This window comes from Manacus vitellinus, unplaced genomic scaffold (genome assembly GCF_001715985.3).
Source record: "Manacus vitellinus isolate BGI_N305 unplaced genomic scaffold, ASM171598v3 scaffold_4_pilon, whole genome shotgun sequence".
In the NCBI taxonomy this organism is placed as follows: Eukaryota; Metazoa; Chordata; class Aves; order Passeriformes; family Pipridae; genus Manacus; species Manacus vitellinus.
Window position 1 is genome coordinate 32,441,185 of NW_021940604.1, and position 15,323 is coordinate 32,456,507.

At 39.5% G+C, this 15,323-nt stretch overlaps 1 protein-coding gene across 1 annotated transcript; it reads left to right on the forward strand.

Moving 5' to 3' along the window:
- The first annotated feature begins 5,223 nt into the window (after nt 1–5,223).
- On the forward strand, nt 5,224–13,357 carry CGA (glycoprotein hormones, alpha polypeptide). Its single transcript, XM_018077849.1, has 4 exons — nt 5,224–5,304; nt 10,249–10,355; nt 11,307–11,491; nt 12,946–13,357. The coding sequence occupies exons 2-4, from the start codon at nt 10,256–10,258 to the stop codon at nt 13,021–13,023; spliced, it is 363 nt and encodes a 120-aa protein (XP_017933338.1). The 5' UTR covers nt 5,224–5,304; nt 10,249–10,255; the 3' UTR covers nt 13,024–13,357.
- Nucleotides 13,358–15,323: the final 1,966 nt, after the last annotated feature.

The following is a 15,323-nucleotide window of genomic DNA, read 5'->3' on the forward strand; positions in this document are numbered from 1 at the left end:
AAAACATTCAGATTTGGGGTTAGAGAAAGATAGTAGTTAATTGTCTGAACAATTATTACTGTATAAGATAATGAGAATTGCTGAAATTGCTATTTGCATAAATGAGACATCCTGCATTATTGATCAGGCTTCTTTGTTTTAGCTGTGCTAGAGGTATACATTTCACTTTTACATGGCTATGTATCAGGTCTAAACCTCACATGTAAAGATCTGCTCATATGTTTTTTGGGGTGGGTTTTTTGGGGTGGGGTTTTTTTCATGAAAAAAAGATAAATGCTGAAATATGTTTAAAGTAAGGCTGCATTATCTATCTCTCGTGGGCTACCCTTATGGAGCTACCCTTATAGTGCAGGAACATATTCATTGACATAACCAGTTTGATCAGTAGACTACAGAGTCCAGTGTTTTAGCTCTGTCTGAAAATAAGCACTTAATGTTTCAGGAGTCTAACAAACCTCATTACTTCAACTCAGCAATGTTATAAGTAACAGGAACAGACCTTCTTGTTACCTTGTGAGCTCATTTAGTCATTATATGAGGTGTCGTTACTTTTATTAATTAAAAGTAGAATAAAAGAATATTCAAATACTGTCTCTAAAGGCCTTGAGGTTAAATCTACATGTTAATGACATTTTGTTTGCTGTTCCACAATGCTGTGAGAATTGTAATATTATCTGTTCTAAAATTACTCAAGGGAATTGGATTTGAAATAAACCTATTCTAAAAAGAAGCATGAAAACAGAGCTAAAAAGAAGCCATCATCCTATTAGTACCACAAGTTGCCCAATAGCGAGAAATGATTAAACATTTTGACCTTGACAAGTTACAGTAAGAAAGGGGAATAAAGTATATCTATTCCTTATAATCTTTCTGTTTTTCATCAATGGTACAATTTTTACTTAGCTTTCATGAAATAATGTTTATTGCACATATTTCTGAAGTGCCATCATATGTAATATTAATTCCTTTAAAAACCAAAAAAAAAAGTATTAGTGAACCCTCTTTATGATTTTAGAACGGGAGAGGCTTTCCAGTCAATTATTTATGTGCGATAAGTACTGAAAGCCTTATTATCTCAGAATAATCAATGTTTGGCTGAAGCTCGAGAATGCTAATAGCTAATCTTAAAAGCCCTGATCCAGTGTCATTTGAAATAATGGCAGAACTCCTATCAATTTTAAGCAAAGGAGGATGAGGCCAGAAAGTATGGGTTTGAGAGATAGTTTGAGATAATCAGTTGAAAACATCTGTAAAAGAGCAGAAGATTTTACTTTCACTCTTGCCATAATACAGTATGAAGTATTTCAGCAGACAGGAGTTCTTAACAGTGTGTATCTGTATTTTATGTTGCCTTGGGGAATCTTTTTTATATGTATATATACTGAGCTGGTGTTATTGTCTCTGGGAACAGCAGGATGGCAGCTGAAAAAAATAGGAGCAAACGGGGAAGGAGTAGGCAGACTCAGTGAAATATTGAAATACCTATCTGTTTTTTTAGCACTCGAGTTTCTTTTTTTCCTTGAATCCCTGAAATATTTTTCTCTCCAGGATATGCTTTCACTCACTCATTCTGGTGGGGCCATTTGTTCTGTCTCTTCAGCAACTCTGATAATTTGCCTACGCCACTGCAGAGCAGCTTGTGGTATGTGGGAGCCAGTCTCCTCCTGGACCATCTGAAAGACAGCGCGGGAAATGAAGGAAGTGACACCAGAATGCAAGAAATAGTACCAGCCTTTCAGGATGCCGTCTGGTGTAGGGTCTAGTGCAGGCTCAGACTTGTGGGTGCTGTGTCAGCCTGTAGGGCAGGGCTGGACAAAGATGCCAAGGAGGTATTCAAAGACTGCAAGTGAGAAGGAAAGAGGAGTTTCTGCCATTTGGTGAGCATTCCTTTCTCTCAGATGGAGGGCTGCTGTTTTCTCATTTTGCACAAATTATGGAGGGTAGATTTTGGCTGCATTTGGATGAAGTTCTGAAATGTAATTTATTATTGGAAAAAAATCCTCCAAAACTCAACCTGTTTATCCATCCAAGCAAAAAATGCTATCAAAACTTCATTTTAAAGGTTGTTTCTTCCCATTTGCTTATCTACAAAAAATATGAAAACCAATAAGGAAGGCAGACATGGTTCTGATGAACCAGTCTTTAAAAAATTAATTAAAAAAAAAGGTAGAGGTGCTCTCTACTGTCTTTTCTGCTGGGGTAAGGTATAGCAAACCTTATACTGCCCTTATCAAAAGTAGGTAGATTTTGTTAAATAGTGCTAATCTGTGACCACACTTGGAGGGTGTTTTCTGTTTAATAATTGAGTAGACTTATTTTAAATAGAAGTGTTTGTTTTCTGTAGCAAGGGAGCCCTTTCCCAGTTTTTTACTGACAGTGCTGGGTGTCAGTGCTGAGTGGCAAAGCAGAAAAGCTTTCCTTTAGTGAGGAAGAGGCAGCATCAAGAAGGAGCCTGCAGATAAGCAGATATTGCTAAGTAGGGAAGTAGGACAGATACCCCGAGACAGCATCTGGCAGAGTAGAGGAAGAGACATTAAACTCTCCTTTCCAGAGGAAGCCAGACAAGGAGCTGTAGGGACCCAGCTCCTAGAAAAGTGCAGAAAGTTCTGAAACTCCATAATATTTAGGTGCTGAGCTCATGACGATTTCAGTCTTAACAAGCACTATTTTTAGTTTCACTTATGTTCCTTAATAGAGTCACAGTCCAATTTTGGAACATAGTGGCCTCAAAGAAACTAGAAAATTTTATTAATTTGTTGATTTTTCCAACCCAGAATGGCAAAATACTAATCTTGGCAAAGCATATTTGATGGTCCATTTTGGTGTACATACTTACCTGTATTTTCATCCATATACTTATATAGTCTTATTTATACTTATAAAATCATAAGAACAGTGTGGCAAAAAAAACCTGCAAGAGTATTGCTAAGTGATTTAAGAATACATTTTTTTAATAAACTGTCCCCCACCAAAACAGTGGGCCACATTCTCTCATTTCTCATTCAGTCACACATTAAGACAGATTTGACCAAGTATTTTTAGTTGGAGATTTGGAGCGGCTAAAGTAAGAAATCCTCTTAATAAAAATAGGAGCTTTTTTTAAACTATCTTTTATACCAGTGTAATTCCATTGACTTCACAAGATTTATTCCCAATATATTCTGATAGGGAAAGAGTACCGGGTTGTGGGAACTTGAATTTTTCTCCTTTGCTATGTCAGTAACACTGTCACTGTGCTGGAGTCCTTCTAATGAAATAAATATTTTGTATAGCTTTTGCTTTTTGTTAGTTGTTGTTATGCTACAATACATAGGTAAATAAGTAGTAAATATGAATATACAATAATTATGGTGTTTTCCCAATTATGAAGATAATTTTCCAGTTTTTGTGAAACATCACAAGTCATCCTGTGTTTTCTGTAGGACTGCAAGGTGGGATGAATATGAAATGGACAGGACAGAAGCACTTTATAAACTTCAGCCATTTGCTTTGAATGACAAACATTAAGCTTCTGTCTTCCAGGGGAACATTTCTCAGGAAGCTGTGTTACCAATAGCTTTCAAATTTCAGTGGTATGCTTTTGTTCTTAAATTAAGCAAGATTTGTAGGGAGAGAGACTGTTTTTTTATTTCTCTTTTACTGGACCAGTACGTATTGTTCAAAACACCAGACAAGCTTACAGGTGCAGAAATCCATCTTCAGTTGTGAAAGAGAAGCCAATTTCAAGCCAAATATGGGCTAGGGACAATTGTTTTGGGTTTAACTTTGTTACACTGATCAGCTGAACAAATGGAAGAGAAAAAAGTGCGTGACACCTTGAAGCAGATAAGGTTGTTAGTGAAGACAGAGGTGATAAGGTTCCGATAAATGTGTCTGAAATAGCTAACAGAGTCTGGGGCTGTTGCTGTTACTAAGAAGAAAATCGAGGCAAGGGAGAAGAAAACTGAACAGCAGAGGTGTGATTCTCCAAATCCAACTATACAATAAACATTTTGTAAGAGACTGTTGGCGAATCAAAGCCTCACTTTCGCAGGAACACAAGAAGCTGTAGGGGGTCTCTTTCAATATTGCATCTCCAACAGTGCGTGACACAAACCAAGTGCTTGAAAGGTAATTTTAGGGCTTTGGATGCTTAGTAATTTTTTTGGATCTATAAAACATTTGTAAATTTCTATGGGTAGGACAGCGAGCAGTCCAAGGTAGTTACCCTGGACTCTCAGTGATGAAAAATAGGTGCACCAGAGTGCATAACTAGGGTTTAGGCAGTTAACTTCTGCAGTGAACTTCTGACATATGAAGTAAACCTTCTTCAAGTCTCCAGGACTTGAAAACACAATAGGGCCTTAAGCACCAATCCGGAGCTGTGGGGCTGTCTGCTTTGCCAGGGGATGTTCCCAATAGGCATTTGGATGTTTGCCTCACCTTTGTGGGGGGGAAGGAAAATGCTGAATGGATGCAAACCCTGCTGTGCCACTTGGTCTCGGTGCCTCAAGTCAAAGCAGAACCCATCTTATTTAGCCAGAATTAACACAGACACTGTCACTTGAAACTGAGGACTTCCAAGTCCCTAAACCTTAAAAATCTCACCTTAGTGCAGTTTTTAGAAGTGCCTCCATTGCATTAACTTTATTCTAAAACCAAGATAAGATCTTGCCAGAAATCTTACCTTTACAGAGGGGATTGTACTATATTCATCCATGCATTCATTTTCTGGACATTAAATTCAAATGGAGATTATTCTTCTAAATGTTTGTATAGGTCACTGCTGTTCTTTATTTTTTTATTCTCTGCTAAAACAATACCATTGGTACAGAAGTAGTTTATGCTGGGTATTTTGGGAGGGGGTTTTAGTATTATTCTCCAGTTTAATGAGAAGTACTAGGAAACCTTAGTAATTTGTCCTTTTTCAAAAGTGAGATTCTGTTCACTGAAAACTGCAGCAAAAAAAAAAAAGAAAGGATGTTCAGTGTTTGACTTCCCTAAGAAACTCATACAGCACTGAGTTTGTGCTCTCAATCTGACCTTTCTTTCATTATATAAGAAAAAAATAATCTTTATGAAAGTCAAGTTGAAGATAAGATCAGCAAGGTGGGCTGGTAATTACATAAAGTGATGTTCAGTCATTAGAGAAAATGTACAGTTGATCCAATGGCTTAGATGTGGGCGAGGAATATGATCTAGCTTTTACAGGTATAAAAGAAAGATGCAACTTTTTCATACATCAGTTTTGGGAACTTATATCCAAGAGTCGAGGACAGCTCAACTCCTGCAGTTTCTCTGATTTATTCTTGTTAAACAAGGGAGGTAATATATTTTTAATTTTTTATCACTGTTGAAGGGGAACAATTGCATATTTTTTCACTTTATTTCCTGTTCTCTCCATTTCATTCTCTTTCTCTTCTCTTCCATTCTGTCAAAGTTTTTACTTGGAAAATTAACTTAAAGGTTGCTTTGGAACTAAAACATCAGTGCTTGGGGTTAAACTAGTTTTGTAAGCTAGAGAAAACGAGGTTCTAGGATTGACTTGCAGCTAAATGTTAATAATGTGTGATTTCTGTTTGGGTCCAGTAATTTTTTGTTAGTAACTGTCTGTTTTTCTCCTGCTCAATGTTGTTGCTGTCAATTGTCAAATATTACACAACCTGTTGTACTAGCACATCTTCTAGAATCTTTAAATTTCCAATCATGATCAAATATGTTAAGAGAAAGGAAAAAAAGATGTTAGTGAAGATTTTTCAGCCTTCAACAGTTTGCAAGCAGATTAATTACTGTGTGCATGATATGGGGCTGCAGGTGAAGTTTTGCAGTTGTAGTTCACTGTTGCTGTGACACAGCTGTACCTCATGGCCAAGCACCCCATAAAGAAATGAGCACAATGTGTAGACTGTTTAACTGCTGTTGGGTATGACAGCACCACCGTCACCCTATGGAAAAATATAGAAGGACATCTCAAGTTTATGCTGAACTCATTAGGTTATTGCATACAATCAGTACAAAGGATGGCCCTTGAACAGAGCTTGCTACCATGTCTGTGTCAGAACATGGCCCACAGAGTTAGACAAGTGATTCTCATCCAGTGGAGCTTCACATGAATGTAAAGCACCCAGAGCCCCACACATACCTGAGCAGAAGACCTGTTTGCAAATACAGGTGATTGCCTGTCTTTTCGATGGCAACTGATAACATGATAACTTATTTACAGAAAAAGACAAGGTATTGTAAATAATGAGATGAGACTTTAACTAGTGAGAAAGGCTTAAAATTACCATCTCTCCAAAGAGCTGCTGAAATTCATGCATTATATAGTGTTGCAGTAGCTTAAGAACGATAATATTTAATAGAACAAAGTAAAAGTTTCCTTTGATTTGATGGTGAGATGAAATGAGCAGTGTAGACACTAACCGGGTTAACCACACAGACACAGTTAGAAAACCAAGTAAGACCATCAGGCAAAACAGCTATTGCATTGGAAAAGTAGAGAAGATCACATCTGTGGTTTATTGACAGGTCTCTTTGGTGGTTTTGTATGAGCCTGACAGTCTGACTCAATAGAGGAAGTACAAAACTGCAATTTCAATTCCCCTTTTGGTTAATGTAATATAAAATACTTCCCTCTGGGATTCCCTCAAACCCTTACAATGTACCAAATTATAGCATTATGTGTTCTTAGAAAAATAAGGATGAAGGATGCCACTGTGCCATCAGCAAAGAGCATGAAATCACAGGATAATCGTTCAAGGGTTGTGACTGGCATCATATTGGAGTCATTGGAGCACTCAGCTTATCAAAAGACTCAGGATGATGTAGAAACAGGTTGGTAGGAAAAGGCTGTCTGTCTTCTGCTGATGCATGAGACACTCCAGCTGGCTTCTTGTACTCTGGGGAGGTCCCCTTGGATGGAGCAGGGCTTAACATTAAACTGTGGGATTGTGTCCCAGTGCAGGCAAGTCTGCCAGCAATCATACCCTCTCTATGGTGCTGGAAAGAGCACATACAGAAAACAACCTGAAAAAAAGCCTCATTTGCTGGAGGGAGGGATCCAGCCAATCCATTCATCCATCCATAGATGCTGCAGAGCTCAGTGCAGTTCCCAAATATCTGGCAGGACCACAGGAGATTGTGGATCTACAGAGTGTGAAGGATCACCTTTTTCCTGCAGACACAGCTTACTCCTGTCGAAGTAACAGGGCACAGAGAGCTGGCAGCTGCTTCTCAGGAACCTGACAGCCAAGTTCAATGCTTTCATGGGGCTTCAGTGTTAATGGCATCCCATTTCCTTTGCCACCCATGGTCAGGTGTAGTCAGGAGACTATTTCTTGTATTTATAGGTTTTTTTAGTAAAAGCCTAAGCAGAGATTAATAATTTCAGGCTGCATACAGCCTCCATGCATACCTACACTGAACTGGCTTTTTGTTATGTCTTCCAAATGCTTATTTCCAGTGCTTCCACAATTGTTTCTAATGTTTTTCCTCGTGATTTTCATTGTCTGCTTTTAACTCCTTTATCCTCTGTTTTCTGCCAGCATGAACTGACTCACTGGGCAGGTGGGAGGGAAGAAGCAAAGTCACTTGTACTCAGCACACAGCCTTGCCACCTGTTAACTGCAACCTTATTGTCTCTTAGCCATTCTGTTTAGCTGGGCTTCAGATCATTCTCTTTCCTCTATTTTTTTCTGTCTTAATTAGAAAGATGCTTGTTTCCACTGCCTTCATTCATTACAATGGAAAACATTGCACATCAGCCTTGCTCATAAACTGTTTCTTTCCACCTTGCTAACCCCAGTCAGGTAGGGGTCATGCTCTTTTCATCCTGCCTTTGGTCTCAGCCTCATATGCCTGGGCAAGATCTTTTTCTGATTACTGCAAAGATGGAGCTTTCTTTCATCTTTTTTCCTGGTTTCAAAGGTTTCTCGTAGGGCTTGTGCTCCCCTGCCTTCTGAACTGCTGCCTTTGAGGACTGCATTGTATGTCTGTTTAATCAATGAACCAAGACCTGATGACCTGTGTGTAGCAGCCCCACATCCCCATGTATCTCTGGGAATTTGTGCAGTGATAGAGCATCACACTGCTGATCAATACTCTCTCTGTACACATCCCAGTGCTCCAGGTTCACTCAGATAATGACACCAAGCAAGTGGCTTTTCTCCTTGAACAACCTCAGATTTGCCTCTCCTTCCAGATGCGAGCAGGCATTATTTGAACATTTGCATCATTGTGGCAGTCCTTGTGTGGATTTTGCTGGCTAGGTGCAAAATCTGCAAAGAAATACATTAGCTTTATGTGAAAGCTATCTTCATTTAATTATACTTGATTTTCTACCATCTTTCCTGGTTAGTGTTGACAATGCCTTCTCTGATCAGTATAGCATGTTGAAATAACCTCTACAGCATATCTCTAGATTGATTTCTGTGTTGCTGGCATTATTGTCCTTCTCATTGCCACTTCACTTTTAGAGATGTTTGGGGCCACAATTTGATATGTCCCTGGGGAAATTTATCAGGGAATAGGAGCATTGGCTGGTGGTGTATTTGGAAGAAGAGAAGCCCTTAAGTAGTTAAAGATTTCATGTAGGGGGTGGGGGAGGTTGTTGAGGTTTTTTTGCTTGCTAAAAACAATAGCTTTCAGTATCTAAAATGTATATATCAGCGTTGTCAGCTTGGGGTCTTATCCCACACATCAGTCATTAGCACATCATGCTCTTCTGTGTAAGTTTCAGTCTTCTAAAATCAAGGATAAGGTGGTCTACGCAGGCACAGAAGAAACTGTTCAAAAGATCCAGTTGGAAGAATCTGGAGAAACTCATGTGGCAGTTCAGGCAAAGCCCAAACAAGTTATGGGCTAGCTCCAGGCATGGCCTGGGGTGGTGACTGCAGAGGTGGAGAGACCTGCATGATCAGATAACATTTCTGAGAAGGCAGGTAAATAGTCTGGTGATTAGAAACTGTGTGCTTGGGTTTCTGCATGGGGTGCTTGGCTGAAGCCAGTAAGGAAGAACTGGGGCTTTGTTGCACATTCACAGCCAAGCACCCACTCTTGAGGGTGAAGGTGACCAGTGCTTAGCCCAGAATTCATCACAGGATTAGCTGCAAGGGCCTGGAAAGGCCTCCTGTTGAAATGTGCTCTGTATCTCAGCAATAAAAAGACTCTGAAACTCAATCCTCCAAGGTAAGGCTGTCCCTGGCCTGCCAGGTTGGGTGAAGGAGCACTGCTGTCTCCGTCACCTGCACAGGATGCCCCAATTTGGTAATTTAATACTTCAGCATCCTTTCTACAGCTCTTTCATCTGTGGACCCAATTACTTCACTGTGAGTAATTAATTTCTAAAGGAAGGACTCAGGTGTATGCTTTAGAAGAAAATAATTTTTAAGGGGGAAATTCTGCAAATCGGTAAAATGAAGCCTAAAAGAAATCTTGTCACTCATGCATGGTGGGATGGAGGAGAGAATCGGAAGAGTAAAAGTGAGAGAACTCATGGGTGGAGACAAACACAGTTCAATAAGTAAAGCAAAAGCCACGCATACAGGCAAAGCAAAACAAGGAATTCATTCACCACTTCCCATGAGCAGGCAGGTATTCAGCTATCTCCAGGAAAGCAGGACTCCATCACGTATGATGGTGACTTGGGAAGATAAAAGCTATCACTCCGAATGTTCCTCCCCTCCCTTCTTCTTCCCCCAGCTTTATATGCTGAGCAGAACCTCATATGGTATGGGATATCCTTGGGTCAGTTGGGATCAGCTGTCCTGGCTGTGTCTCCTCCCAAATCCCTGTGCACCCCCAGCCTTCTCACTGGTGGGGTGCCATGAGAAGCAGAAAAGGCCTTGGTGCTGTGCAAGCACTGCTCAGCAATAATGAAAACATCCCTTTATTATCCATAGTTTTCAATAAAATCCAGAACATATCCCCACACTAGCTACTGTGAAGAAAATTAACCCAGTCAAAACCAACACACCAGTCTATCATAAATATTAGACAGTTACGACATTTGAAGTTTTGGTGCTGTGGCTTATGTTACTATTTAGAAAGAAAAGAATCATTAGGGCTAGGAAGAAAAGCACATTTTTGTTATTGTGATTAAGTACATTTTCTGAGCCTATAAAATGCACATCAGTATACTGCATTTTCAGTTTTCAATCCTGGTTCTAAATTGTCTTTGTTACTTGCAGTGAAAGCTGTACCATTGTATAGCCTAGAAACTGGTACTGTACCCAGTGCAAAACAGTCCTTCAAAAATGTTTGTATTTTCAGACAGATCATGGATTGCTACGGGAAGTATGCAGCTCTCACGTTGACCATTTTGTCTGTATTTCTACATCTTCTTCATACTTTCCCAGATGGAGAGTTTCTCATGCAGGGTAAGCTGCTTTCAGCCTTTAGAAATAGGACAATTATTCGTAAAGAGTATAAATTAAATTTTCACATGTTTTATGAATGTGGTCATTAATCTTATCATTCAGTTCCATTTATTGACAATGAAGGTATAACAAATCAAGATAATTTCACTGTGAGTATGCTTCCCATTTCTTTCCTAAACTTGATTTCTCCAGGTCAACGATGTCCCAGATTACCATGCCCTCATGTTGATGTAGGTGACCTTAATCCTTGGAACACTATGAAATAGAAACATTTGGTTGCCTGTACTCTTGAGATCTAAATGACAATGTATCATCAGGAACAGCAGAACCATAGCTTCTCATCATAATATACAAGATATTTTTCCTCTTTAGAGCCCAGAATATGGGATGTTGGTGGTGTACTATTTTATGAAAGATGCATATCAGAAAGATTTTAGGGGTATTTTGGAGGTTGAACCTTTTTTTCAGTTAGCCTCAAACTGAATATAGAAAAATGTGATCTACAGAAATCCTGGGATCACCGAACATTTTAAAAACTCTCAATAAGAGAATCTTGCCTGAAAACAGTCAAAGTCTAAGAAGCACTACAAATCCTGCTGGTGCTATTTAGCTATCTATAGCTTGTAGGAAGTTTTCTAGGGACAGCTAGTGCTGTAGACATACAAACAAACCTCCACAATTGTCAACAAAATTGAAAAGAAAACCAGAAAAGATACAATAATAATTGTGCTTTATCTAGAAGGCCTCAGTCTAGTTTTACAGCTTGTGCACGTTGCAGAGTGAAGAATCCTAAAGGGAGAGCTTTGCTGTCTGTGCTTTTCTGTTCCGCAGACATCAAGAAGAAGAATGTGGCCAGTGCTTCCTCTTATTGCCTGCACTTGCCCTTTCTTTTTGAAATGAAAATACACCTGGACACCAACTAAAAGTCTCTTCCTTATATTTTTGTGGCAGGTTGTCCAGAGTGCAAGCTAGGGGAGAACAGATTCTTTTCCAAGCCGGGAGCACCTATCTACCAGTGCACTGGGTGCTGTTTCTCCCGTGCCTATCCCACTCCGATGAGGTCCAAGAAGACCATGCTTGTTCCAAAGAACATTACATCAGAAGCAACGTGCTGTGTAGCAAAGGCTTTTACCAAGGTGAGGGTGTGAATGAGACCTGCTTAAGCTTCTTTTAGGATGCAATATTAAGCTGAAGCAGTGAATAGAGGAGAATATGGTTTTGCTGGAGGACACTGGAGAACTATTTGAGGGAAGAATTTTTGGCATTTATATACTGTGTGCCTTGGTTCTTTCTTTTTTTCTAAAGAGGAAATTAAAACATCAACAAGTAGTGATCTGGTACTCAGTTGGGATGTGGAAATTGGTGCAGTGCCACTGACTTCAGCAAAACTGTTTGGTCTCATGATACCAGTAGTTCTGGTAGTGGACTTGACCCCTAATTTTCAATTCTTCTGGACGTGCACCCTCCTCTTAAATGCTATGCATTGTGTATTTGATTTTAATAAGTTGATTGTCTTGCTTCTTTCCTGCATAGGCAGGAGTTCCCTGGAAAGGTGTCTGGTCAATACTATCAATTACATATATGGGAATGAGGGACCAAAACCATCTGTGCTCATTAGATTAATTGAGATTGTTGTTTGCTTTTAATATTATAACCAAGAGGGAACTGTGAATGTGTGCAACTACTTGAGCCTTTAACAATCTCATCTGGAAGGTTCTTTTGAAGAGAGATTCTCCTAAATCTCATTATTTTGGGAGTGATTCTGCTCCTAGTAAAGAAACCTTAAGTTTAATGTAATAAACGGTGAGCTTGTTGAAACAAGCTGAGGTGTCTATCCTATGGTGGCCTGAATCCAGCTCATTGTGCCAAATAGAGGCTCAGCCGAGTTACCCACTCACAGATTTGGTGCATTTGATATACCTTAGGGTCGTGAAGTCATATGTGTATGGCTGGCAGACCAGGGCTTCTAGAGTGACACTTCTAGAGTGACATGGGTTTGGTGAGATCCCCTCTGACCTCTCAAGTGCCAATTGACAGCTCAGTGTGTGCAGCTGAAGAGAGTGCTGTGTGATGAGAGCCCAGATACCTGACTTAATTATAGACACCTACACCTGAACCCATCCTGGCTCTTCATCTGAGGAGAACATAGATCTTATTCTAGATCAACAACATTATACTTGCCCTGAAGCAGCAACTAGAATTTGTTTGTGAGTAAATACAAAGATTGTGGGTTTGGTGTTCATTTTTATAATCCCTATGTGAAGTATTTTAAGGATACTTCCTGATTTTTTCATAGGTGGGTTACTTGACACTTTTTGAAAATTAGCCACTTTAAGAAGTGTCCAAACTAAGGACACCAAATTTTGTCACTATGCATATCGTGATTGAAAACCTTCTTTTTACAGCTCCAAAAACACTGATGGTGCAGTTTCATAGGTAGGTGTTGAGGTCCTTCTAGTAAACGTACCCCAAAGAGCCTGTGTACCTTGTGGTTAGGAAAAAGGCTTCAAACATCTTTTACTTGAGAACGCTGATTTTACTGTGTAGCTAATCCTAATTATTCATTTTATGTGTGTTTTCTTTTTTTAAGATTACCCTTAAGGACAATGTGAAGATAGAAAACCATACAGATTGTCACTGCAGTACCTGCTACTATCATAAATCCTAAAACCTCTCCCTTTGTTAATGATCAAGGACAACGGTGAATGGAATGTTTGTTTTTCAGCTTTTATAGCACTACTGTGTAAAATCTTATGTTTTCTGGTCAAGACACTGGCTAGACCTTTGGATAAGATAGATGGCTGTTTCATTTCCTCTTTGCTTCTTCATGCATTTAACTAAGTCTAATTATTTCCATTAAGGATAAAATACAGCACTTGCATGACAACCAAACACTTGATCTATTTTTAAAATAAACTGTCAGTTAAATCATCAATGTTTATTGAGAAAAAAATGGTGATTTAATAGCTTAACACACACATAAAAAATGATTCTGCTACAATAAATTTCTAGATTTTTTTAAATGGGAGAGGGATTGAAGGAGGAAGGGAGGGATGGGAAAGTGAACAGAAGAAGCAATAATTTCTCCCTTTTCACTTGATGATTAGACTTTTTGAAGATGGGGTATTTTGTTTCTCCTGCTTCTCTTCTATTTTTTTCTTTACCCTGTGGGCAGAAAGCATAACAGTATCATCTACACATATACTCTGTTGTTCCGTGCCATCCTCTATTTTTCTTTGAATTTAATCTTCTCCCATATAGATAGGTAGATGGACACAGAATCAAACATTATAAAGAACTGTACATTTTTCATGTAGCAATGGTGGAATAGAGTAGTGGTACAACAGCATTAGCTGTTTAAGCTGTTTACCTTCTGTTTATCTTCAGCATGGTATAGGGCTTTAGTAATTCCTAAATGCACTGTCCTAGACCCAGGTATACAAATGGAAAGGTAGGGAATGTGTTAGGTGTGAAGAGGACCACAGTATATGTACTCAGAATACATGACCTTATCATAAACTTGTTCAGTTGTAGTGGGTTGGATCAGGGTCTCTGGAGGAACTGCTTGCAGGTCTAGAGACTGCCCATGGGAACTGAAGTGGATTAATTCCCTTGCTCTTCTTCCTAATTTCAGCCTTTCTGTGGTCACTGGCTGCAAGGGTTTAAATATGCTGACTCAAAACCCTCAGATATATTTGTGGGGGATTTCCCTGCAGTAGAAGCTGTGAGAATAGCAGTAAGACCTTCTAATGGGATAGGGAAGACTTCCTGGGACGAGACTTAGAGGGTGGCTGGTCTGTCCCGGGCCATGGCCATGGCTGATATCTGTGCTAATGCCAAATGACTGAAGTAGTTTAGACAGGCCCCACAGGGCTAAGCTATGATGGGGCACTTGAGGAGCCAACAGTTTCTAGGATTTAATGACTGTTTAAATCCATCATTCATCCACCTTTCTATCTATTGGAGTGCAAATTCAGTGCTATTTTCTGAGAATACAGTTATGGCATTTTGTGTAGACTTTTCGTAGATAGAGGAGATGAAGTCCTTAGAGAATCATTATTCAACGTATTTCCAGTAAACCCTGTTAGCCTGATCTCCATGCCTTTAACCCCCTGATTCAGTCTCTCTCCCCTGGGAACCACTGATCCCATGTCCTAGCTTCACTGTGCAGTGTGCCATTCCTGGGAGATGTTTTGTCTGACTTGGTATTGAAAAAAACCTCCAGCGGTTATTCCAGAAACTTCCAAAGAGACTGACCTTGTTGCTTCACCGTTCTCATTATACTGGAAAATTTCAACATTCTGGAAAGCTTTACCCTTAGCGTTTTATCTGTCTCATTTGCTTCAACATTACTTTTCATCAGAGGGGAGGTAGTTCAGTAGGGTGGTCTTTAAGATTAGTTTAATAACATCAGCAGCACAGGTTTTCACATGAGAAGTGTAATTTCTCATTCTGGGTCATCACGCAAGACACTACAGAAACACATGTCAAACAGCTGCTATAACTGACTCACAATTCCAAGCTGTTGTATAATTTTATTAAACATGATTTATGTGGCTACTTTTAAAGGAGAGCCAGGTCCTGCCTGGGATTTCTGGGTAACAAGAGAGGAGTGATTTGAAGATGCAGCATGATTACCTTTGGGGATGGGAATGGTATTGCATTTTTCCACAACTTTTACAGGATTGGAAGGGAGAGTAGGGTAACACATTCTCTGAAGTTCACTCTCAGGAGTGATGTGCTTTTTTGTGTTGCCAACCTTCTTGGATGACCTCTTACTCAAGTGAACTCCTCCGACAGTATCGAGTACTTGGTTGTCTATCTTTTGCTGCCCACAACAGCAGGTTGGCAACATGATAAACTTCTGTTTGCGTCTTCTGAACCAAATTCTACATTTTGCATTGTAAAACCATAGAAATACCAAATAGAGTGAAACCCATGCTTTAAAAAAGACACGAGATGCTCTAG

What these genes read in the sequence shown, in the direction of transcription:
- CGA (XM_018077849.1), top strand. Translation starts at nt 10,256, where the DNA reads ATGGATTGCTACGGGAAGTATGCAGCTCTCACGTTGACCATTTTGTCT. An exon ending in TGGAGAGTTTCTCATGCAGG is followed by an intron (nt 10,356 to 11,306) that starts GTAAGCTGCTTT and finishes TTTTTGTGGCAG; the next exon opens with GTTGTCCAGAGTGCAAGCTA. An exon ending in TAGCAAAGGCTTTTACCAAG is followed by an intron (nt 11,492 to 12,945) that starts GTGAGGGTGTGA and finishes TCTTTTTTTAAG; the next exon opens with ATTACCCTTAAGGACAATGT.